This window comes from Hylobates moloch, unplaced genomic scaffold (genome assembly GCF_009828535.3).
Source record: "Hylobates moloch isolate HMO894 unplaced genomic scaffold, HMol_V3 SCAFFOLD_4, whole genome shotgun sequence".
Classification (NCBI taxonomy): Eukaryota; Metazoa; Chordata; class Mammalia; order Primates; family Hylobatidae; genus Hylobates; species Hylobates moloch.
In genome coordinates this window covers 171,501,793-171,525,718 of record NW_026652279.1, presented here as the reverse complement: position 1 = coordinate 171,525,718, position 23,926 = coordinate 171,501,793, and the positions used below count along the sequence as shown (strand labels likewise).

At 49.4% G+C, this 23,926-nt stretch overlaps 1 protein-coding gene across 2 annotated transcripts; it reads right to left on the bottom strand.

Moving 5' to 3' along the window:
* Window positions 1-714: 714 nt before the first annotated feature.
* On the bottom strand, window positions 715-23,803 carry NAXD (NAD(P)HX dehydratase). 2 transcript variants are annotated; one of them, XM_032151335.2, is made up of 10 exons: window positions 23,573-23,803; window positions 17,030-17,180; window positions 15,108-15,153; window positions 14,083-14,171; window positions 11,820-11,928; window positions 6,383-6,433; window positions 6,202-6,306; window positions 5,391-5,511; window positions 3,471-3,591; window positions 715-2,344 (listed from the first exon to the last, which is right to left on the bottom strand). In XM_032151335.2, exons 1-10 carry the CDS (start codon window positions 23,799-23,801, stop codon window positions 2,194-2,196), a joined length of 1,173 nt encoding a protein of 390 aa, XP_032007226.1. In that variant the 5' UTR covers window positions 23,802-23,803; the 3' UTR covers window positions 715-2,193. The 2 variants fall into 2 exon arrangements, with proteins under 2 accessions (XP_032007226.1, XP_032007228.1); XM_032151337.2 differs by having other exon boundaries at window positions 23,700-23,803.
* Between the last annotated feature and the right edge of the window lie 123 nt (window positions 23,804-23,926).

Here is a 23,926-nt window from a genome sequence, read left to right as displayed (position 1 = left end):
ACTCGGCCAGGCCTCTCCCTGTCGCACTGGCATCTCTGAATCCCAAGGGCACAGGCGGCAGCACGACCCGTGACTGGGGGTACAGCCTTGCTCATCGTTTAACCATGACCCTGAGGTACAGGTCTCCTGACTATAGTTCAGAAGTCACTCACCTAGAAAATCACCCTAGTAAAGCTACCGCTACCCACATAGAAAAAGTCCCCAGAGGGCTCCTTACAATGAGGCATCTCGACACCGCTGCTCAGTACTGGGGCACTCTGTCCCCGACAGCCAGGCCACTGCCTCACGGGCCGCCCACCCACCCACACACACTTTCCCATTGCTCTCCTGGTCCAGGGAAGCTCCTGGGAGTGTCGGGCTGGAGCAAGTGTGTGAAATACATGGGTTTGAGAAAGAACATGGAAGCAATGAGGTGATTGTAAAAAAACCCATTCTCTCCTTTAAGCAAAGGGATGTTTTACTTACTTAGAACAAAAACCATACGAATAGTTCCTGTGACTGCTGAATCGTATTTCCTAAGGAAAGAAGGGGCTGCCTTGGGCTTATCCTTCAAGGTGCTTTATTGCAGCCATCATGAGAGAGGCACTGGCAATGAGCCCAATCGCACACAGACAGGCTTATATATTTTTATCTCCCTGGTACCTCACAATATCCTCACCTAAGAAAGTTGAAAGGTGAGCTTTAGCTGTTTAAGGAAAAAAATACAACACTCGATTTAAATTAACCAGATCTGTCTTTTAATAGTTACCAGAATTTAGATGTTAATTCCCCAGAGGAAAAATGTCCATGGCACAGTTTTTCTGGAAAAGTTCACATGTACACAGTGAAGCATCTGAAGTTAGGCATCAAATTAGTAGTGACAATCTTTTTTTTCATCTTCAAAGTTCCTAGTTTTAAAGAAAGTAGAATCCATCTGGGGCGTGTCTGCATCACAGGGTATCACTCAAGAGTCATCATCAGGCCAAAAAGACTCTGAAGGGAACCAGGAGGGTTTGGCCCTTGCTGTGGAAAGACGCTACTGAAAGTATAAGAGAACACCCTAATGCACGCGTCAGGCACGAAACCGTATCGCACCCCGCTAAGACATGGGACCAGAGAACAGGTCAATGTCAGGCCACTCCAGGAAAACCATCCACACAGACAACAGAAGCTAACCCGAGGTCGACACTGCCATGAAGCGTGTTTGCTGAAACTGCAGTTACCAGTGACTTTGCTGGACATGAACATCCCTGAGGACACGGCTGTGCTGCTTCCTAAGCATACATGACCACGATACTGTCTTTCCCTGGGTCTCCCTAGCGCCATCGCTGCACCAGGCCCAGCATGCCCCAAGTCCTCCAGAGCCTTCTCCTGAGACAGCACTAGGGGCCACATCAGACCCCAGGCTGCAGCCCTTCACCGTGCCCCACCCCGTCTGGTCTGCCCTGCTGGGGCTGGTGGGTGTCATGGGGACCTCTGTGTAGACATGGACACCGGAGAGCGTGGGACAGGAGGCGTCTCAGAGCTCCCCGCCCACACACTCAAGGGTCAGCATCACTCATGTTTCCTTCTGTTCCCATGGTGCCTCCAAAAGGGTTTCCAAACAAAGTCATCACTGATGACCCTGGAGAATGTCAATAAGCCAAATACCAGATACCACCAAGCTAGTCACCACTTTAAAAGAAGATGAGCTGGAGAACGAAGCAGCCCTCTGATGGAGCCAGTCAGAGGAAATGCAGTCAGTGCAGTCGGGACTCAGGGAGACACCCAGGGACCCCTGCCCAGCTCCCCGCCAGAGGAAAGACTAGGGAAGGGAAGCGGGGGAGGAATGAAGGGCGTCGGCAGAGAGAGTAACAAGTAGAAACTTCGCCAGTTTGGGAGCAGGCCGAGAAAGAAATTCCGTTGAGCTGCTAAAGAATTCTTCATTCTCATGTGATTTGCTTCATTTCTGTCTTCCCAGTTACTACCAAGGAGCTAAGGAAAGTTCAGGAATACTTTGTTTAGTGTCGCCATAATGTCTCCAACCACGCATTAAGTTTAGCCAAAAACTGCAATATTCCAAATTTTTAAATTCTCAACAGCAACCAATTTATGCTCAAGTTGAAAATCTGGCAAGCACCGTGCACCTTCAGCACACGCGTGGGTCCGGATTTTCCCATCACGCACTCGCTCTCCTCCGTCCGAGGTGCCTGTTTACTTCTGGTCTGCGTGGGCTCAGGTTTTGAAGAGCTTGCTGAAGGCGGCCCCCACCTCGGCGATCATGTCAGAGGTGGTGGTGGAGCGACCGTGCTTCTGGAAGGCTTGGTGGTTGCACTGCCTGGTGAGAGAGCAGGCGCCAAATGCGGCCACCAGGAGAGGGCTGGACCTGCGGAGAGGGGGACGGCAGGAGGTGTGGGGAAGTGGGCGTCGTGGTCTGGGGGCCGCAGCTACCCTGGGCTCTGGTTTTGACTCCTGTTTCAGTCTTGGGACCCCAAACTGTCAATTTCAAGTCTGATATGCCTCTGAGGAGAAAACAGGTTTATCACAGCGAAAACCACCATTAACCCTCCACTACTCCCTGGCAGGAGGCACACGGGAAATGTCTGTGTACTCGGAGACAGGGCCAGGGCACACAGTGGGCCAGGTGTTCCCGGGGAAAGCCAGGCAGCACAAGCTGCTTAGCCCTGTTTGACTGTGCTCTCAGTGCCCGCGGGCGGAGGGCATCTGAGGTCTGAGAATGTGGATTCCTGCTACCAGGGCTCCATCTCCTGGGAGAGGGGTGGAGGGAACTAGAGTGAACCCAGCAGAATGAACAGTAAGACTCCTGCCCACACCCCTACCTCCTTGGCTCTCAAATTCATGTGGACACACCTAGTTTGGGGGATGGTCCCAGACTCTGCCATCCCAGCAATGAGGACAGATGAGGCCACTGGATGACAGGCCTGCCCACCCTCCAGAAGCCCGGGTCTGCCACACCTAGCACCTGCAGCTGCCACCCTGATGGGCTCACAGAAGAGAAATGGAGATGCTTAGAGGTATGAGAACTGCTTGCATTCATAAAGTTCCCTGACTACAGAACTGGGCCAAGGGCCCTGGTCCTAGAATTCTGCTGTCTCTTAAAGAAAATTCACATCTTTAAGAACAAGTGTCTAAGTGAGCCTTGACCCTGTCTGTTTTCTATCTTAGTATTCTGTGTTACAGAGAGTAAACCATTCAACTTCCCAGAGCAGCATGCTGCTGGGCCTTGATTGCACCTCGGAACTCTCTGGAGAGCTCTGAAGACCACCCCTGCCCCAGGCCCCATCCACAGTGAATGATGGACAGGCCCAGGCCCAAGTGTGAGGTGGAAGCTTCTGCCAAGAGGGTTCGCCTGTGCCCTGAGATCTCTCCAGTGAAGCCTAGAGTTCATTCTCAGTGTTTCCAGGGCTACTTATTCCACGCATGAGCTACTGAAATCGCTTAGAAAAATCAGACGGTTTCAAAGTAGAATAAATGAAGACATGTGGCCTTACCCATTTGTTTTCTCCGGTCCAGCAAGGAGTGCCCAGTGTACTAGGACGCCCAGGGAGCCCGACAGGAGGTCCCCTTGCCCTCCACACCTGCGGCTGCTGCCTTCCTGGCTGCACACGAGCACTGTACAGGGCAGAAGTGAGAGCAGGTGTCAGCATGGCCATGCGTATGAATATGACAGTAGCCACAGGTGTGGAAGGCCACACGGCAGGCAGAGCCACACCCTCCAGGAGCAGCCTGAGGCTCCACTCACATCCTGCCCGCTATGGCTCTTCCCTGTTTGTTCCAAGGGTTGGAGGCAGCCTCTGTTTTACAGAAGAGGAAACCAAGACACGCAGTGGTGAGGCTGCCCCAGACCCAGCCATGTAGCACAGCAGGTTGGTGGAGACACCCGCAGCTCAGAACCGCCTCAGACGAGCCCAAGCAGGCAGCTGTGAGCAGGGCGGCACCAGCCTCCAGCTCCTCCCACCAGCTCCCGGGGAACGAGCCCTCACCTGCAGCCCACACTCCAGAGTTCACCTTAAACCACAGCTCAAGCACACAGGGCACCACCGAGCGAGGCCTCCACCGGCCTCATAACATCATGTATGCCTGTGTATGTGGGAATTCTCTATTTATTTGGAAAATGTTTTGAAAACCAGGTGTTACATTCTCTGAACCTGTTAGACCCAAGAGAGCCTTCCAAGTGATTTAAAAACCCTCATCTCAAAGGTGTCAGAGTCCCTCTGAGAACATCTGCTCTGTGTTCCTTGTGCACAGCTGTGTGTGGATGAGTGTGCGAGGGCATGTGCGAGGCTGAGCACGACATGCATGTGCATAAGTGTGAGTGTGCAAGGGCATATGAGGCTGTGAGCACGACCATGCATGTGTATAAGTGTGAGTGTGCGAGGGTATGTGTGAGGCTGTGAGCACGACCATGCATGTGTATAAGTGTGAGTGTGCGAGGGCATGTGTGAGGCTGTGAGCACGACTGTGCATGTGTATAAGTGTGTGTGCAAGGGTATGTGTGAGGCTGTGAGCACAACCATGCATGTGTATAAGTGAGTGTGCGAGGGCATGTGAGGCTGTGAGCACGACTGTGCATGTGTATGAATAAGTGCGTGCATGTGCACATATGTGCATGTGAACGTGAGTGTACAAGTGTGGATGTGCACACACCCACCCACAGATGCCTCGGTGTTCTACCCTGATTTTGGTAACTAGTCAGCAGCCTCACAGCTCAGCAGATGAGTGCATTCGCGAGTCATCATCTGTTCGGGCCTGAATGGAGGGGCCTTCCATTTTCAGAGCTAACAAGGGCAGGCCTCCCCAGATGCCTCGCTGACGCTGGGCCCGGCCTCTGCCCTGCTCTCACTTGGCTCTTGCTGAAGCCTCCCCAGGCTCCGTGGGAGTGGCCGGCTGAGACTCACCACACTCAGCGCCTGAGATTCCACTACCAGCATCAGCTTCAGGGCTTTCTGCACTTTCCAATCATTTTGATAAAAGAGAATGAAATGCAGTAAAATACCCACATAACTGCATGGATCGTGGGTTGCCACAGGTGAGATGAAGGTGGCAGCTGGAGACGCGGGACCCTGCAGTGTGCCCTGCTGTTGCAGGCACCCTCCTGCCAGACTGCTTCTCATAACTGAGGCACCAGAATTCAACCAACAGGTAAGGCCCACGGCTCAAAAGCCTGCCCTCACCACTGTCACCTCCCCTGGCAAAACAGTGAAAAGTCAAAACACGGACTCTGAAGAAGGTGTGGTTGACGAGCTCATCAGGAATCCCTTTGTGTGAATGCGTGTGAACACGGGTGTGCACGGGAGAGGATGCGTGTGAACACAGGTGTGCACGGGAGAGGTCTTCCAGGGCTCACGCTCAGTGCGGCCATGCTGACTGACCTGGCACCGGCCCATGCACAGAGGGCAGCCGCCACTCACCCTGCTGGCCATCGGAGAGGATGTCACGCTCTCCTTTCTGGACCACCGTCACGTTGCCCAGGGCTTGGCTGAGTCTTAGCACAGATCCATGGCTGTCACTGCTGTCCACAGGGCCTCTGAGCTATGACAATACAGAAAGACACAGAAAAAGCAAAGTCTTCCTCAGACACACGACATGACAGATAGTCCTGTCCCATCCGCCATGAGACTCACGCTCTCGTGTCTAAGGGATCACCCAGGCACCTGTTAAAGGCCGCGTAGGTGGGAGGATGCCCAGGATATCACCTGCAGTGAGTCCTCCAAGCAGATGCTGACACGGTGCCTGCTCCAGTGCCCATCCTCTACCTGATCAGAGCAGGCTGAAGGAGGACCACCCAAGGCTGGGTTCTGAGAGCTTTGCAGGAGTAATACAAATTCCAGTCGTACTGGGCACTAACACTGATGGGACACTTACCATGTGGGGACTCGGCTTTACACAGGTTTCCTCATCTCATCCTCACAACCCCGTGAAGCAGATGCCATCATTACATTACAGATGAGGCACTCAGGACACAGACAAAGTGATCTGTCCAGAGTGCACTGCAGGAGGGGCTGGCTGAGCCGAGTCCCTGCCTGCCCCAAGCCCACTACACCATCGTTCATCCAATCCAAGCACATTAATGGGAAGACGCGCCATCCACTGGGAGGGGCACAGCGATTACTTGCAGATGTGCCCGCAGGGACAGGCTGGGCAGAAGCACGGAGCTCGTCCTTCACCCTCTTCAGGACGAATGGGGCTTGCGTCCACCCTCCAGGGGGTCCACTGACTCACCACAGCGTCATACAGTCTGCTGAACTCCATGTGGTTGGGAGTGAGCACGGCCTTCCGGTAGCCTTGGATGAGGGCTGGCTGCTGAGCGACCAGCCACAGGCCATCCTGCACAGAACAAGGAGCCGTGCTCACTGCACAGGCCTTCCGGGAGTCTGAGCCAGGAGGAGAGAGGTCAACTCACCGCGTCGATGACAACGGGGATGTCCCTGGCCTTGGACGCTTCCAAAATGCCCTGCCAGAAGAGAAAAGCAGACTGAGCACCACGGCTGCTGCTATGGTGTGGATGTGTCTCCTCAAACTCATAGTGAAACTGAATTGCCAATGGAAGGGTCCTGGGAGGTGGGGCCTTTAAAAGGTGATGTGGCAGTGTCCTCATGGGTGGGTTTAATGACCTTTAAAAGGGGCATAAGCGTCTCTCTCCTGCCCTTCTGCCCTCGCCAGATGCCAGCACCCTGATGTTGGACATCCACCTTCAGAACTGTGAGCCAGTAAACGCCTGTTCATTATCAATTACCCAGTCTGCGGTACTGCTACAGCAGCACAAAAGAGACTAAGACACTTTTCCCAAGAGTGAAAGAAAATTGAGCAGACTCTTAATAAAATGCAACATCAGGCCACCAAACAATAAATGGAAAATAATCACGTAAATGAATAAAATAGAGCAGCAGAAAGACCCAATGAACTCGCAGAGCCCCTAAATAAGGCAGGACACTGGGAACTCTGAAAGGCGAAGCCCAGTGGAAACGCTATGAACAACAGCTGGGCTCCTGGGCTAACCCATGAAGACAAGACACCCCCCGCCCCAGCGAGGGCTTCCAGTTCTCCAACAGATACTAATATGCAGCATTTGGAGGCAAGAAATCTGAATTACTGAGAATTCCCCAAATCATTAGTCATTATGTATTTTTCATGTCACTTTACTTATATGTTTTAACATAACAACAATAATAAACAGAGAATCATTTTTCCTTGATAGGATTACAGTGAAGGTTTCAAAGGTTTTCTATTAAAAAAGAAAAACTACATGTATAGATACACACACATATATGTAATCAATATTTGGTGGTTTTTATTATTATGAACCAATACATTGTGACAAGATTATACACTGCAGTAGCATGTAAAGTGATTGATAGACACCTGATAATAGAAAACATTAAAATAGAAAACATTAAACAAAATACATGCTAAGAATAATTTAAAGTATTGAAAACTAAAGCCGTGTATATTAAATGAAATTTGAAAGCTGACAAAGCATTAGCTGCTCGCCTAACAAAGTGCTCATTTCAGCCTGTTTATGACGCACATTCCAGCCATAGGAAAGTGTGTATTTGGCTCTGACACTGGTCCGAGCATTAGCAGTGTGTCCTGAAGCCCCTTCCAGGGAGGCAGGTACCTGAGACTTCATGGAAGCTTATTCCCTTTATTAACAATAAAAATTCTTTGTCTGCTTGCCCTGAGTTTGGCTTTACTCTTAAAACTGGCAGGCTTTTGCTAATTCAGATTTTAGATCAGTTTCTGATTTCATGTTGCAGTATTTGGCAACAATCTGACATTTTCATCTGTTTCTGTGTTTTCTTTTAGTGTATTTGCAAATAGTAGTCAAAAGCGAATATTCAAACCCTGGAAAATGCAATGTTACATGGGTCTCCTAGAAAGGTTTGCAGCATCAGAGCACCCAGTGCAGAAGGGTGTCCCCACCCATGGGAAAGCAAACCATGGTACACTAGGGAGAAATCTGGGGGCATCTCTCAAAAATTTAAACATCCTTAGTCTGATTCAGCAATGGAACTTCACCCAAGAGAGTGGACAAAACACATAGATTCAGGACACCACTGATGTTAACACGAAAAGAAAGCTTAAAACAGTGTAAATGAACTAAATACACTGTAGTAGATCCATAAATTCTGATGTAGCTGTTAAAAATAATGAGTATCCACATATCCTTCCATGAAAAAGTCCCCAGGACACACTGTTAACGAGTGTGAAAAGAGCACAGTGTGAGGACAGGTGCATTGGTCAAGAGCCTGCGCACCAGATTCAGACAACGTGGGTTCAAAGCCAGCCCAGGAACCAGAAGACTTAATGTTGTTAGACGTTCCCCCAACTGATCTTCAGTTTCAACATCATCCCAACCAAAATCGCAGCTGCCTATTCCACAAATCAGCAAGCTGATCCAAAACTGGAATGCATGGGACCCAGGAGAGCCAAAACAACCTTAAAAAGTGAATTTGGAGGACTCAGGCTTTCCGATGTTAAGGCTTCCTACACAGCCACAGCAGTCAAGACTGGGCAGCTGCAGGACAGCTGTACAGATCAACAAAACAGAAACAAGAGTCCAGAAATAAGCCCTCACATTTAGGGTCAACGGATTGTCAGGTAGGATGACAAGTCGGGAGGAAAGGAGTCTCTCCAGCACATGGTGCTGCGACAGCTGGACACCCACAAGCGAAGGACTGACGCTGGAGCCTCCTCCTACCACACCAGCATCAGCTCGGCATGCACCACAGAGCTAAAGTAACAGCCAAAACAATAAGGCTCTTAACATGTAGGAGTAAACCTTGGGTTGGGCAGAAGCTTCTGAGATGAGACACCAATAGCACAAGGGACGAAAGAAAAAACAGCTAAATTGGACTTCAAAATTAAAAACCTGTGCTGTAAATAAAACCATCAAAGAAGTGAAAAGACAACCTACAGAATGAGAGGGTATCGGCAAATCATCTCTCTGATAAGGAACCTGTGTCTAGAACATACATGAAGAACTCCTAAAAGTCACTAATGAAAAGGCAAAAAACAGTTTTCAAAGTGGAGAAAGGGTATGAATAGACACGTCTCCAAAGAAGATACCCAAACAGGCCAGGCGTGGTAGCCCAGCACTTTGGGAGGCTGAGGCGGGCAGACACCTGAGGTCAGGAGTTCGAGACCAGCCTGGCCAACATGGTGAAACCCCATCTCTCCTAAAAATACAAAAATTAGCTGGGTGTGATGGTGGGCGCCTGTAGTCCAAGCTACTTGGAGGCCGAGGCAAAGCAATCACTTAAACCCAGGAGGCGGAGATTGCAGTGAGCCAAGATCACGCCATTGTACTCCAGCCTGGGTGACAGAGTCAGAATCTGTCTCAAAAAAAAAAAAAAAGATACGCAAACAATCAATGAGCACATGCAAAGATGCTCAACAGCATCAGCTGCCAGGAAAACACAAACCAAACCACAGTGAGGTCGCTCCACGCCCACTAAAGTGGCTGCTAAGTAGACGACAACAGTAACAAGTGCTGGGGACGATGTGGAGAATCAGAGCCCTGGCACACTGCTGGAGGGAATGGAAAATAGCGCAGCTGCTATGGGAAACAGTGGCAGGGCCTCAACATGTGAAACACTTGACACTCAGGAGAGTGAAAACACATCTACACAAAAAGTGGAAACCAATTTTCCATAAATTAATGAAGAGATAAACCAAAGGTGGTGTATGCATACAATGAAGTATCAGATATAAAAAGAAATGAAGTACTGATACGTGCTACAACATAGGTAACTCTAAATATAAAATTATGCAGAGTGACACAACTAGTTACTAAATAGCACACGTTACGTAATTCCATTCATATGAAATGTCCTGAACAGGCGAATCCAGAGAGACAGAAAGCATACTAGCTGAGTGGCTGCCAGGAACTGGGGAGACTGGGGAACAGGGCGCAGATGCTAACGGGGATGGGCTGCTTCTGGCGGCAATAAACATATTCTAAGGTTGATCATGGTTATGGTTGCACAACTATGAATATACTTGAAGCCACCGAATAGTTCACTTTCAATGGGTGAAGGGTATGGGAGGTAAATCATCTAAATAAAGTCGTTTGTAAAAAGCCATCTCCGCAGTTTCTTTACTACAAGATCCCACGGGCGTCTTGAATCCTTGCCAGGACTCAATCTGTCATCAGAAGAATGGGGCGATGAACAGAAATCGAATTGCGTTGTTTTCAGGCCTGCACCAGATGATGACCTCATTCAGGAATGTCGACGAAGTAGGAAGCCTCTGCTCCGCACCACACACAAGCTGGAAGCTGACCAGGAGGCGGCAGCCCACGCTAGATGACCTGAGGGCTCTCAAGACCACGGCAAGAGTGTACAGGAAGCAGAATGCGAGGTCCGGAGTCTGGGCTGCAGGGGCAGCGACGCACACCCTCACCTCCCACCTTTCACACTTCCACGCAGTAGAGTGGTTTTTTAAGATACCAGTTTTTAAATTATGAACTTACATTCACACAGAAAATAACCTGAAGCAGAGCACTCTGGCTTGTTCACGTTTAATTCATCCGCACCCCCAGGATGCAGAGCTGGACAGGAAGCAGTAGCTGTGCACTGCAGACCCGCAGCCTGCAGATGGGACTCCCCACTGAGAGCCTCTCCCCGGGGATGACAGAGGGTTCTACTGCTCCTAAACATGGCCACCTCCTACTTCCCAGTGAGCGGGTAAGGCCTTAAAGCTCAAAGAAGGGCTCCCGTGCTGACTCCACGCCACTTCCCTGGTCTGTGCAGTGTCAGCCTGCGTCTGCCTGCCCCTCAGATGACTCATCCTGCACTTCTGGCTCCATCACTCGCCGCCGCCTTCAAGCCCCACAGCCTCAGAGACCCCTCCATTAACTAAGCACCCAACGGAGTGCCATGCAGATGGCTGGCATTTTCAGGGTGACTGCTGATCTGGGGAACACAAAATGGCCAGGCACCTCCTAAGGGCTTTAAGCGTAGTCCCTCACTAATGCCCAGCCTCTGATCCCCATGCAGTCACCACGCCTTGCACATGTGAGCGCCCTGTGGCACCAGCCCATCTGGCACATTGTGTCTTCCCCCAGGAGCTCTAACAGGGGTCCCCTGGAACTCGAGAAAGGGTCTCAGACGGCAGTCCCTGAGATGCACCCCCACAGGAGCACAACCCCCAGCAGAGACACACCAGCCCAGGGAGTGTCAGAGGACGCAGGGAACACGGAGCTGGCAGCCATCCCCATCTTTTTATCGCCCCTGATCCCAGGTGGTATTTATTTACAGCAGGCACAAAGTGATCAGAATAACTTTCATCTTTTTGGATTTAGGTGGGCATAAGATGAACGTTAAGAAAGAAATACCAGCATAAATGAGAGTCCGTGTGCATATGCATGGGGGCACGGACAAGCAGGCCCGTGTCACCTCACAGTCTGATGTCAGCAGAGCATGGCGCCAGGGCTGTGTGGGAACAACAGCCCAGGAGGCTGAGGGAACCCCAGGGTCCCCCAGCGAGAAGGGGATGGCCTGGGAGGTACACCCAGGCCTGACCCCAAACCTCTGTCAGCTCCTCAGTCCTGCTCACCCTCTCCTCACATCAGACATAAAACATCTGAGCAACTCCACACACACACCTCCTGCAGCTGCTCCGTGAGAAAACAGTCGGGCCCGGAGGGAAGCAGATCTCAGCACAGTTCCTCACCACCTTTGCACTCAGTTTCTCCTCCATCCCTCAAATCTTATCTCAATCATGCCATGAAGAGGCCCACGGAACACTACACAAAATGCAAGAGAAATGCCTCTGTTCCAACTTCACGCCTAAGGGCTAAGCCTGTCATGAGGGCAGTGAGTGAGTATACACATTACCTGGACATTTCTGAGAAGCGCGTCGTCTCTACCCAAGCCAGGTCCTACGACAAGAGCATGCAGCCGGGGGAGCCATTTCTCCACCTCATGAACAGCACTGGGGCTGTCGCTAAAGGAAAGGAAGGCCAGGATGGTTACCCACAATTTCTCATTTATTTACTGTCATGTATTTGTTTACATTTTATTTTGAAAAAATAATTTACAAATAGTAATGACTTTTAAATAATTTCTGTAATTTAGATTTACTATTTAATCAGTACAGAAGGCTCCCATGTACCCTTCGCCCAGCCTCCCCTGAGGTTAACGCCTCACACACCCACATTCCGCATCAGCATAACTAAGTTCACATTGGTTAATATTATTCATTAAACCACAGCGTTTTCCAAATTTCCCATTTCCTCTTTACGTCCTTTTCCCATTTCAGGACCCAAACCAGGCCCCACACTGCATGTGGCCATTGCCTCTCCCTGATCTGTCTTTTAATGCCCAGATTTAGATGCCTAGCTTTCAACAGTTAAGACAAGTTAGAAAAAGAGTGATGGCTATTTTCAAAATCATCTTTACCCTCTAAAGTTAGCCAGTTTGTTTCCATCACATACATGTGTGGCTGTAAAGCCTACTTTGTGTGCTTATAGACCAGGCCCCACACAAAGCACTGATCCTGCTGCAGTTTCTCATTCAGAACAAGGCAGGGGTTTGCTTTTTCAGAACTCCTTCCTGTTCGGTGTGACCTCTCCTAGAGCCCACTGTTAAGGCTTCTGTCCCCTTTCCTCACTGACAAGCTCCCTTGTCAGGGTCACCCCGCACTGTGAGATGCACCAACTGTTCTCAGGCCTCATCTCCAACTGACCCAGAGTCGCACACACAGGCCCTTCTAGAGCTGTCTGGAAACATCTGCTTCACTGACTCCTGGAAGCCCCTGCTGCCTCCTCCCCAGCCCGTGCTCCCAGCATCTGAGTGCCAAGTCCCCCCTGCCCCCAACCCCAGCCCCGCTCCGCCTCTTACTCCCTCATCTTCCAGCTTTAAGCACCGTCCACATGTGCATGACTCCCAAGTCCACGTCTCCACTGTCCAACGCCCACTAGCCGCACCCCTTGGATGTCTAACCAGCAGGCAAACTGCGCCCCACACCCAACGCCTCATCTTCATCCCACCCAAGCCCGTTTTTCCACCACATGGAGTGACCACTCGCTCAGACCAAAACCCTTGGTGGAGTCTGTGCCACTTGCCTTTTCCAATCCAATCTGTCATCAGAGTCTGCCCCTAAACTTTCCAAACATACCCAGAATCCGGCCCCTCTCACCATCTGACTGCACCCTTCCCTCCCACAGATCCTCACCACAGCCTCCACCCCAGCCCCAGGGGTCCAGCCCAACAGCCGCCAAGGAGCCTTTATGACCCACACTGGCCCTGCCCTGCTCACTCAGGGCCAGAGCCACAGCCCTAACAGCAGCCCCACACCTCTTGGTCACCCAACAGCACCCCACCTGGAGCTCCGCAGCCGCTCCTCCGTGGTGTGGAGAGGCCGGACTCTACCCAGGTGTCATCACACTGTGCTGCCGCCCTGACCGCCCCTCTGCCCACTCTCACAACCCCCTCCCTGCTGCCGCTCTCTGCGGTTGGTTCCTTCACCACCTGACATCCTCCTCTCCCTTGTCTCCAGAGCAGCACAGCCCAATCCAGTCGGTGCAAACACACACAGTGAAAAGTAAACAGGATTGGAGCAAAAGCTCCACTCCTGCACCTCCTAGCTACATTTCAAGCCCTCAGTGGCCACAATCCTGGACGGCAGAGAGAACACCTCCACACAGCAAGCTCTATAGCACAGGCTGTCTGGGGGAGCCCCACGGGGGCAGGTGTTTGCCTGCCCAGTTCCACGCTGACCCATGGAACGCAGGCTAGGGCCTGGCGTCAGACATATCTGCCGGGTGCAGGAAGGGTCTTGTTATTGCTCAGAGGCCCTTCGTTTCCACCTTCTGCAAACCTGTCACACACAGCCCACAGGGCCTCCCTGCCTCTGGAGCTGGGCCCCAGCCATTTCTAACAGGCCCAAGTTCCCCCCACCCACCTCTCCACCCCTCCGTGTTTGTCTTATTCTGACCACAGAAGAATGGGCTCCTTCATTTCCCTACTTCCTCTACAGCACCTGCTGACAAACTCTGAGGATGGAAAATCCATCAGACGCTTTCGGTGTCACTGCCAAAACCCCAAATGATGCAGGAGGGAAAGAGAACCCACGAGAACCCGGCGCAGAGCGACTCACAGAACTGGGTGGACGATCAGCTCCGGGCTGTAGGCCTTAATCACAGGTGCAGCCGCACTGGCACAGAACACGTGGGACAAATCTGCGCCCTGAGGAAGGAGCACAAGAGGCCGACTCAGGGACCCGGTCCACAGGCTGCAGAAGACTCTAGCATCGCTGCCCACCAGCCAGACACAGGCGTCCAGCGCTCATTACTCAGCCCTGGTGACATGCATGAGAAACGTACTAGCTTGGGTTACACCCAGCCAGGTGGCGTAGCAAAGGGCCAGGGCGCATAGCACAATACCTAAAAAGAAAGACTTTTGCCGCCACCACGGCGGCAGGGTCAGAGCCACACACACCAGCACAGCCCAGCTCGGCCTGGTCACCCTCCAGGAGGAAGGGTCACAGGAAGAGGCCGGCCGTTAGCACTTGCTCAGTGCATGGGAAACTGCAGGATCAACTGCTTCAGCTGGGACCTACAAAGGCATTCCAGGTTCACTTTGGTGGAGTACAATACAAATCACACTTTAGATTTTAAAAATGGGCTTCAATTGAGGCCAGGAGCGGTGGCTCACACCTGTAATCCCAGCACTTTGGGAGGCCGAGGCAGACAGATCACGTGAGGTCAGGAGTTCGGGACCAGCCTGACCAACAGAGAAAAACCTGTCTCTACTAAAAATACAAAAAAAATTAGCCGGGCGTGGTGGCAGGTGCCTGTAATCCCAGCTACTCGGGAGGCTGAGGCAGGAGAATCGCTTGAACCCAGGAGGCGGAGGTTGCTGTGAGCCAAGATCCCGCCATTGCACTCCAGCCTGGGCAACAAGAGCAAAACTCCATCTCAAAAAAAAGAAAAAAAAAGGGCTTCAATTGAGTGATCTTGTTCATGCACAGGATGTCAGGATAGACTTCAAGGTGTTTCTATTACCTATGATTACCCTAAGATGTATTCAGATTTCTATCAGAAAACATTTGCTTTAATCATATTTAAATAATCAAACTCTCTCCCAGAAAAATCCCAATAAAGAACTTTAAAGTAAACATACCACTTTGAGAGCTGAGATTGCTGCAAAATATGGGGCTCCAGTGTACCTAAAAAGAAGGTATTTAGAGTCAAAAACTTCTAAGAATAAGGTAAGCATATCTTGATCAATAAATAGGTTTTCAATAAAAATAGGCATAAATAATATAGACATGGTTTATCAGTTTATCAATAAATAACAGAGACATGAAGCACACAGCACAAACCCAACACCTAGAAGATGCTCAGCAAATGTTCAATGAACATGAACCAGGTTTGACTAGAAATTTTTTTTTTTTTTTTGAGACGGAGTTTCACTCTTGTTGCCCAGGCTGGAGTGCAATGGCGTGATCTTGGCTCACTGCAACCTCTGCCTCCTGGGTTCAAGCAATTCTCCTGCCTCAGCCTCCTGAGTAGCTGGGATTACAGGCATGCGCCACCACACCCAGCTAATTTTGTATTTTTAGTAGAGACGGGGTTTCTCCATGTTGGTCAGGCTGGTCTCAAACTCCCAACCTCAGATGATCCGCCCACCTCGGCCTCTCAAAATGCTAGGATTACAGGCATGAGCCACAGCGCCCAGTCAGAAATGTCGATCTTTTACATAAAACCTTCATGCACTTCAGGAGAGTGACTCTCTGGCAGCAATGCCTGCAGTCTCTCTGCAATGTGAATGTTCAAGGTAAGGAGCTGACCGCAGGCTTCTGCCTGGAGAGAAGAAAGTGACAACCACATGTTCGGAGCAGTCGGGCATGGATAGGGTCCCAGAGTGGGCAGACCCCGTCCTCCAAGAGTAACAGTCTGCAGAGGCCAGATGGGGGCCACTTGGGACAATCAAGAAACGGCACCCACCACCCAGCTGCTTCCACCTCACTGTTGTGGAATCCCTGGCTCTCTAGGTCTAAGGGCACTTCAGGCACAGAAAGGAAGAGCCTTGCCCTGCATCAGATGGGCAAATGCAACCTTTATGTCCATTCCAAGCAGTGAAATGTTTTGCTAACCCAAGAAAAACAGACCTGGGCAAATGCCGATACACATCACCTTACATGGCCTTCTCCTGCAAAGCAGTGTCAATAGAAAGTGTTGTAAATGCAAAAGAAAGTACAGAACAGGCAACATACATGCACACACTCTTCCATCATGTGAAAACAAGCCTCACTAATAAGAGAAATGCATTAAAACAACAAGAAAGCTTGTCAACTTGACTAACAAAGGTTGTCCTCCAAGGGCTGCAGGGAACAGGTGCTCTTGGGAGGCAGCACACACTAACGCAATGGGGGGACAATTCAGCAGCGTCACCAGCATGTAAAATGCATGCATACCTGATCCAGTAACAACTCTAACACACCCGATGGCACGATCAACAGCTGCAAATGGAGGGATGGGCAAAGAGAGGTACCACATACATGCAAACAGAAAGCAAGCAGACACAGAAAGAGGAGCCACGGCAGGCTTTCTGTCAGACGCAGAAGGTATCCTTCACACCCAAGGACAACTTACAGACAGCTATGTACCAAACACAGCAGCAAAACAGAACAGAAGCAAGCTAGGGAGTTGTCAAATTTCACAAATGACTTTCAGTAACATCTTTAAATTGACAAAGTAAACCAAGAGGTTGCTGAGTGTTTCTATCCTAAACACACAAAACATGCTTGTGGTATGAAGTCCGGTTAAATACAGAAAAGCAGAAAGTGGAAAAAGCGGCCCATTTCCCCACCACAAGCAAAACTTAACACTGATACACACAAGGGAATAATTCAGCCAGGGCTCCTCAGGGTTGTTTCCTAGTTCATCAAAAAGTGGATCACTGAGAAATACTGACTGTCCTATCAGGCCGCATCTGGAAATGATTCCTGAGGTCAAACTAGACAGCGTGAATGACAGGCAGGTAAGCAGCCAGCCAGCAATTGACTTTGTAAACACCAACACTGCACATCAGCTACTTACTCCTGACAGCCTCCAACTACGCCTATTCTTCCATCTTGCCCTTTGTGCTTTGTGGAAGACAGAGGAGGTATAATATTTCTCACCAGCTGCAAAGTATTTTCCATATCCTTTATCGAATGTGCTTTATGTAGCGAAAACGCTCTTTCTAAAACTGAAAGACAAGAAAAATGAATAATTCAGAAAGGTAAACAGATATTGTTAGTACACATAATAGCCCATTAGCCAAAACCCTCTCCAAAGTTATTACGAATGCTATAGATTTTTACCCAATGGTTTTATTTCTGTAAGCAAATATAATGTTCAAAATTACATTAACACATGCAATTTTTTTTCTTTTTTTGAGACGAACTCTGACTCTGTCACCCAAGCTGGAGTGCAGTGGTGTGATCTCAGCTCACTGCAACCTCTGCCTCCCAGGTTCAAGCAATTCTCCTGCCTCAGCCTCCTGTGTAGCTGGGATTAAAGGCGTCCACTACTACACCTGGCTAATTTTTGTATTTTCAGTAGAGATAGGGTTTCATCATGTTGGCCATGCTGGTCTAGAACACCTGACCTCAAGTGATCTGCCAGCTGCTGCCTCTCAAAGTGCTGGGATTACAGGCGTGAACCACCGTGCCCAGCCTGAACACATGTAATCAACACATATAGTAACACATGCTATTTTTTATTTATTTGAGACAGAGTCTAGCTCTGTCACCCAAGCTGGAGTACACTGGCACGATCCTGCTCACTGCAGCCTCCACCTCCTGGGTTCAAGCGATTCTCCTGCCTCAGCCTCCCGAGTATCTGGGATTACAGGCACCCGCCACCCTGCCCTGCTAATTTTTGTATTCTTAGTAGAGACAGGGTTTCACCATGTTGGCCGGGCTGGTCTCCAACTCCTTACCTCAAGTGACCTGCCCGCCTCAGCCTCCCAAAGTGCTGGGATTACAGGCGTGAGCCGCCCCACCAGGACAACATATGCTATTTCTATCAGGCTTATTTTTGAAATGTATCTGAAATTTCGGAAGACCATTTAATTTTCCAGAAAATTTTATCAAGTAAAAAAATGCATTATTACTTAATAAACTATCTTACTTCATTTCAATTTCCCTTTAGGATTTTTAGGTCTTTTCTCTCCTCACAAACTGGAAAGCAAGCTCCCACCTGTAATCCACTGGGATGCTCAGAAGTCTCACAGATTCATCATATTACTCCCAACTGTATTCCAACACTCAACTGGGTATTAATTAAATAACCTAGAAATGGCATTCTAAACATGGCACACCTCTTAAATTGGGTTCAAAGCGGCATTTAAAGTAATTTCATGATCTTGTGTTGTCTCTAAACAGCTACACTTTAATTGGCCTTTCTTGAAGAGCTTCCTCTATTGTATATTTTACCTTAATATTTAAAACAGCTCGGCTATGAAAGAAATGCTGATATGTTCTATAGAGCTCAATGAATAAAGCATACATTCTCCCTAGAATGAAAGGATCTTTGCAAATATAAACAATATATTTACAAACAAGGCACTCAGTATTTTTATCCTTCCAATTATCTCAGCAGCAGAGAAAAACCAGTGTCACAAGTTCCACTGACCGCAGCCCAAAGTTGACTGAGTGTTTCATGGCAAAAGAGCTTTGTCTTTTAAACTCCTACAGTTTTACTTTTTACTCAACAAAATTTTTGAAGGAATTTTCTTTATGAGTAGATGTAACTGCCTTAGCTGATACAGCAGATGCTGGGATTCCCCAAGATAAAAAGATCCTATGAATCCCCATTAACCCAAATCCTTTTTTTTTTTTTTTTTTTGAGACACAGTCTCCCTGTCGCCAGGCTGGAGTGCAGTGGCACAATCTCAGCTGGTCCAAGCGATTCTCCTGCCTCAGCCTCCTGAGTAGCTGGGACTACAGGCGCATGCCACCACGCCCAGCTCATTTTTGTATTTTTAGCAGAGACGGGGTTTCACCATGCTGGCCAGGGTGGTCTCGATCTCCTGACCTTGTGATGTGCCCACCTCGGCCTCCCAAAGTGCTAGGATTACAAGCATGAGCCACCGCGCGCAGCCCAGCCCCAAACCTTTTCACCTTCTTCCAGACCAACACACGATAAGACCTGGCACAGAATCACTATAAACTGTGGGCCAAGGAGAGACACAATGAGGCCTGCTGCGCTACCTGCAGGGGACCGATGCACCCATCCTTGAAATCCCTCCAGGCAGGCTAAATTATGGTTTTAAAACAATACACTTGTCTAGAAGAGACATTTATGGGGCCAGGCACGGTGGCTCACAGCTGTAATCTCAGCACTTTGGGAGGCCAAGGTGGGTGGATCACTTGAGGTCAGGAGTTCAAGACCAGCCTGGCCAACATAGTGAAACCCCATCTCTACTAAAAATACAAAAATTAGCTGGGCGTGGTGGTGCACGCCTGTAATTCCAGCTACTCGGGAGGCTGAGGCAGGAGAACTGTTTGAACCCGGAAGGTGGAGGCTGCAGTGAGCCGAGATTATGCCACTGCACTCCAGCCTAGGTGACACAGCGAGACTCTGTCTCAAAAAAAAGACATTTATGGATATTGATCAGCACCCTGTCTTTGTCGTGGGGAGCTGTTCTATGCACTGAAGGATGCTGAGCAGCATCCCTGACCTCTACCCAGTCAGCAGTGCATGCACACACACCCAGTGGTGACAACCAGAAATATCTCAACACTCCCAAATGTCTTCTGGGCAGGGCAAAATGAGCCTGGGTTAAGAACCACTAGTAGAGATGCATGCGTGTAGTTTTAGCACCTTTAAATATACCAGTACTTCAAATTAAATATTTAAAGTCATATAAAATATAAATTGTGACCTATGAAATCACAGAGAAAAACGATTTCGTCAGACTTCAACTTACGGATGTTAAAAATTAACATTTATATCAATGTACCCCGCCTGATGAAAACAACTCCTAAGTGGTAATACTTGATAAATGTGTATTTCTCACAATAAGAAAAGGAATAAAATGGCTCCACCAGATAATACTGTACATTTTCCAGGAGGCTTCTTTCTCCCAATAGCCAAGATTCATATCTTATAAACATCTGTATCTTAAATTTCAGATTTAAGTCTTAAAGTACTATAGGTGAGGTATGAAATATTTAATGTTTATATCAAAAAGGGCAAATATCATAAACCGACATTTAACTACCCATTTGCACTTTGCCTCATAGTTGAAATAACCTATACATTACCAGAAAGGATTTGACACAAAATTAAGCTGCATCCACGAGTCAAAGTGGAGCACCTCTCGGGTGGAGGGGAGTGCTGCTGCCCCTGTGCAACCAGGTGTCAACCAACACCCCCAGGAGGGCACAGCAGGGCCGCCTCAGGGTCACGGCTGCAGCACCAGAGCTCCCAGGTATGCTGTGTTCCAAGTGCTTGTCCTCTCCGCATCTGCTCCTCAGAGCAGAAAAGCTTCCCTTCTGCGTCACACCTTGCTGAAAGTCCTCCCAGTGCTTCTGGTACTGGGATAGCAGCTTTTTGATCTTTTTGGTTGAGAAAGAGGAGATGTGCTAGTCCAGGCATGGATACGCTTAAAACCTACAGGCTTTAAAGCTAATAATGATTTTTGTTGTTATTCAAATAATGACAAGAACACATACAATTTTTCCTCCACTTCAAGGGAAGCTTTATTAAGATGGTAAGATATCAGGGGACTTAAACATCACATACAATACACAAATATGGGCCACTTTCTAAGGCAGATTTATCTACAGTAGGTTAAGCATTAAAGTCCCACTTACCACAAGCCAAAAATACCAATTCTGATTGTGTAAAAACACACTACATTCAAATAGCAATCTTTATAATACCTAGGAAGAAAACACGGGGGGGAATCCTGTTTTGAGCTATTCCTTTATCTTATATAGAAGGTAGTGTTTTGGAGCCCAAAATGTGCAAATCACCTTCACAGCAACTTGATCAACCCACCAGCGGGAGTCACCTCCTCCTGCTCCTGTTCCGTTGTGAAATCTTAAGACTTTGTCAGATTCCCAGTTCCCTGGCCATGATGCTACTGTAAGGGCTGGGTCTAAGAACCCTGAGAACAAGAAGCATCATCCAGAAACGGAATATTTAAAGATTTACACATGAGAAAGATGGCTCTCAAATGTAAGCTAGCTTAAAATTCTTTTAAAATCATAACATAATAGTAACTTTTTTGCTATATAATTTTAAAAATTCAAAGTGATACCAAAAGTAACTATTATTACATGTGGGGTTCTGAAACCTTTCAAGCACACAGACAACCTACATGGTAGGGGTTGACCTGGACATAAGAAGGAAGTTCTTGTGTCTGGACTGGTGGAGAATCACCACCCTACTACTGTGTGCCCACAGGGAATGTGGCACCATCCGCACGCTGCAGCACTGACTGCTTCCATGTGGGACTCAATCACCACGAACACAGCCTGGCACAGAACAACACACTTGATAAATGTTCGATGAAGTAAAGACATCGTGATTCACTCTCCTCACTAACAGCCAGTTTATCTTTCTCTCACCGATAAGGAAACTGGGGCCCAGAGAGAAACCTGTGCAGATGCTGTGGTTAGTAATGGACAAGCCAGACCACAAGACTCTATTTTACCAAAGTGCTGCCATGTTTTTGTTTTTATTTTTGTGGGCATGTAGTAGGTGTAAAATGCTGCCATTTTAAGGCAAAATAAGTACAGCATTTTCACTTGACTAGAATTGTATTAACGCAAAGTAAAATCCAGGCTGCTCACCAGCATTCACCTAAGATAAACAGCTTCTGTTAGCAAAAGAGCCAAAGCAGGTCAACTAAACTTCCCAGCACTTGGCAGTGAAGCAAGTTCCAGCTGGCTTACTGACGTCACCATTTGAACTTATCCACAGAAACATTTACATATAAACATCAAAGTTCTGAAGGATAAAAAGGCCTTGACAATAGGTGACTTCAGATTTATCCCATTCAGTGACTCTTCAGGACAATTCTGAGTCTGGAAGAACAGGTTAAATTTGTTTGGCTTTTGTTTTAAGGAAGCATGTCTGGGGAAGACTATCACTGCTGCTTTGTGCTAAAAGTGCTTTTAGTACTGGAAAATTCTACTTAAAAAAAACAAAAATACTTTAAGTTAATGTGAATTATAACTAATTCAGAGCATCTAACAACAATCCCTAAGTTAACTGAAATATTCCCTAAAGCCTCAGTGATATACAACTCTAGGTGGCTTTTCGTAAAAGTTTAGGCAGTCTGATAATAAATCCTCAACCAAGTGCAAGGAAAAATCTTGCTACTAATCACGGTGTGTGAATTTAAGGTAAAGAGCTACAAATAAATCTCTAAATAAAGTGTTAACAAGCCTCCCTGCTGGTGTGAGTGAGGTGCAGTGTAGAGTACCCTCTCAGCGCCACCCAATGCATTCTGAGTGTGTGCTGATGAAAACGAAAAGCCAAAACTCTCTGACGATGCCCAACATATACAGAAGGTAAAATCTGTCTAATGACTACAGCAACAAATGGTGCATTTAACCACTTCGGCCACTCACTTGCTGCAGAATCCTGGCTAAGTTACTTTCTCTGAGCTTCTATTTATCTTCTATACCAAGGTGGATAACAGCAATCTCTCCTTAAGAGAAATGAGATATACACGAACTACTTTCTGTATAAAATATGTTAGATACACCAATACCAACAAGGCAAACAGAAAGACAAAAAACCCTATGAAGAGATGGGGCTCCAAGCACTTGCTCAGCTCCTGCTTAAATTCTTTCTACCTAATCCGTTCTATTTGAAAAGGCATCTCAGCGTGCAAGGACCAGCCAAGGCCAGGGCAGGGCCCTCGGGGACATCTGGCCAGCGCTTCAGGTTCTGGGGATGACTCAGGTAAGCCTCCCTCCCCAAGGGACCTCCTGCACGCACACACACACCCCGACCCGGGGCGGGCGAAGGAGGCCTGGCTGGTCGAGTCCTTTTCTGCGGCCCAGGTGTCGCAGTATCCAGTACCTCTCGTCCAACGACGTGCAGGGTCTGTACTTGCCCAGTCGCACTGGGGCTTCAAGTTGGGGATGCAGACACGGCCCTGCTCCTGGTGTGCGCGAAGCTGGCGCCCGCCCGCCGCGTCCCTGGGCCCCAGGAGGGGCCCCGTCTCCAGCTCGGACCAAACAGCAAGCCCGGAGTTGGCGAGCATCTTTCCCAGACCGGGGGCGGGGACAGAGCAGAGCAGACGGATCCGACCAGCGTACCACGGCGCCCCAGGGTCCTCCTACCGGCCCTCGGCCCCCCGTTCCCCGACCACCGCGCGGGCTCCGCCGCTCACGCCAGCTTCCGGGACGTGCACTGGCTCCAGCCCAGCGCCACCCTCTGCCCCTCTGTCACCCCGCGCGGAGGCTCCCATCACCCGAGCCGCGCCCAGCCGTCGCCGCGCCGTTCCAGGAGGCCTCCCTTCTCTCCCTACTCCGCCCCGCAGGCCACACGGCGCCCCGGCCCCGCACACGGGCTGCCCCTCGGCGGCGCTTCCCCCTCGCGAGCCTGCAGAGGCGGTCAGCGGTCGGGTACCTGCGTCCAGTGGCGGCCCGTACAGCGCAAGTGCGGCCGAGAGCAATGCGACAACGGCCGCGCCGGCGACTGCAGTCCCGGCCCCCGCGCGTGTGACCATCCCCGGGCCAAATGGAGTCGACCTTACCTCGCCTGCAAGCCCAGATTGCCCCACAGGGAGGACCCAGGGCCATTGGGCAGCATTCCTTATTCCCAGCTGCCCCCGCGCCGCCGCCGGAAACACAGCCATTGGAAGCTTTTTCCGGTTTCCCGACCGCCCCCGCGCCGCTGTCGGAAGTGGGATCCCAACTCGCTCAATCACACCCCATTCTAGATGATTGACAAGCGCGACGCCCAACCCGGCCTGGCCCCAGC

Excerpts from the sequence above, each read along its gene's own strand:
- NAXD (XM_032151335.2), bottom strand. The coding sequence starts at position 23,801 with ATGGCTGTGTTTCCGGCGGCGGCGCGGGGGCAGCTGGGAATAAGGAAT. Across the intron at positions 3,592-5,390 it reads CCTCTCCGATGGCCAGCAGG|TGCTCGTGTGCAGCCAGGAA; the intron begins GTGAGTGGCGGC and ends TGCCCTGTACAG. Across the intron at positions 2,345-3,470 it reads GGACCGGAGAAAACAAATGG|GTCCAGCCCTCTCCTGGTGG; the intron begins GTAAGGCCACAT and ends CCCTCTCCGCAG.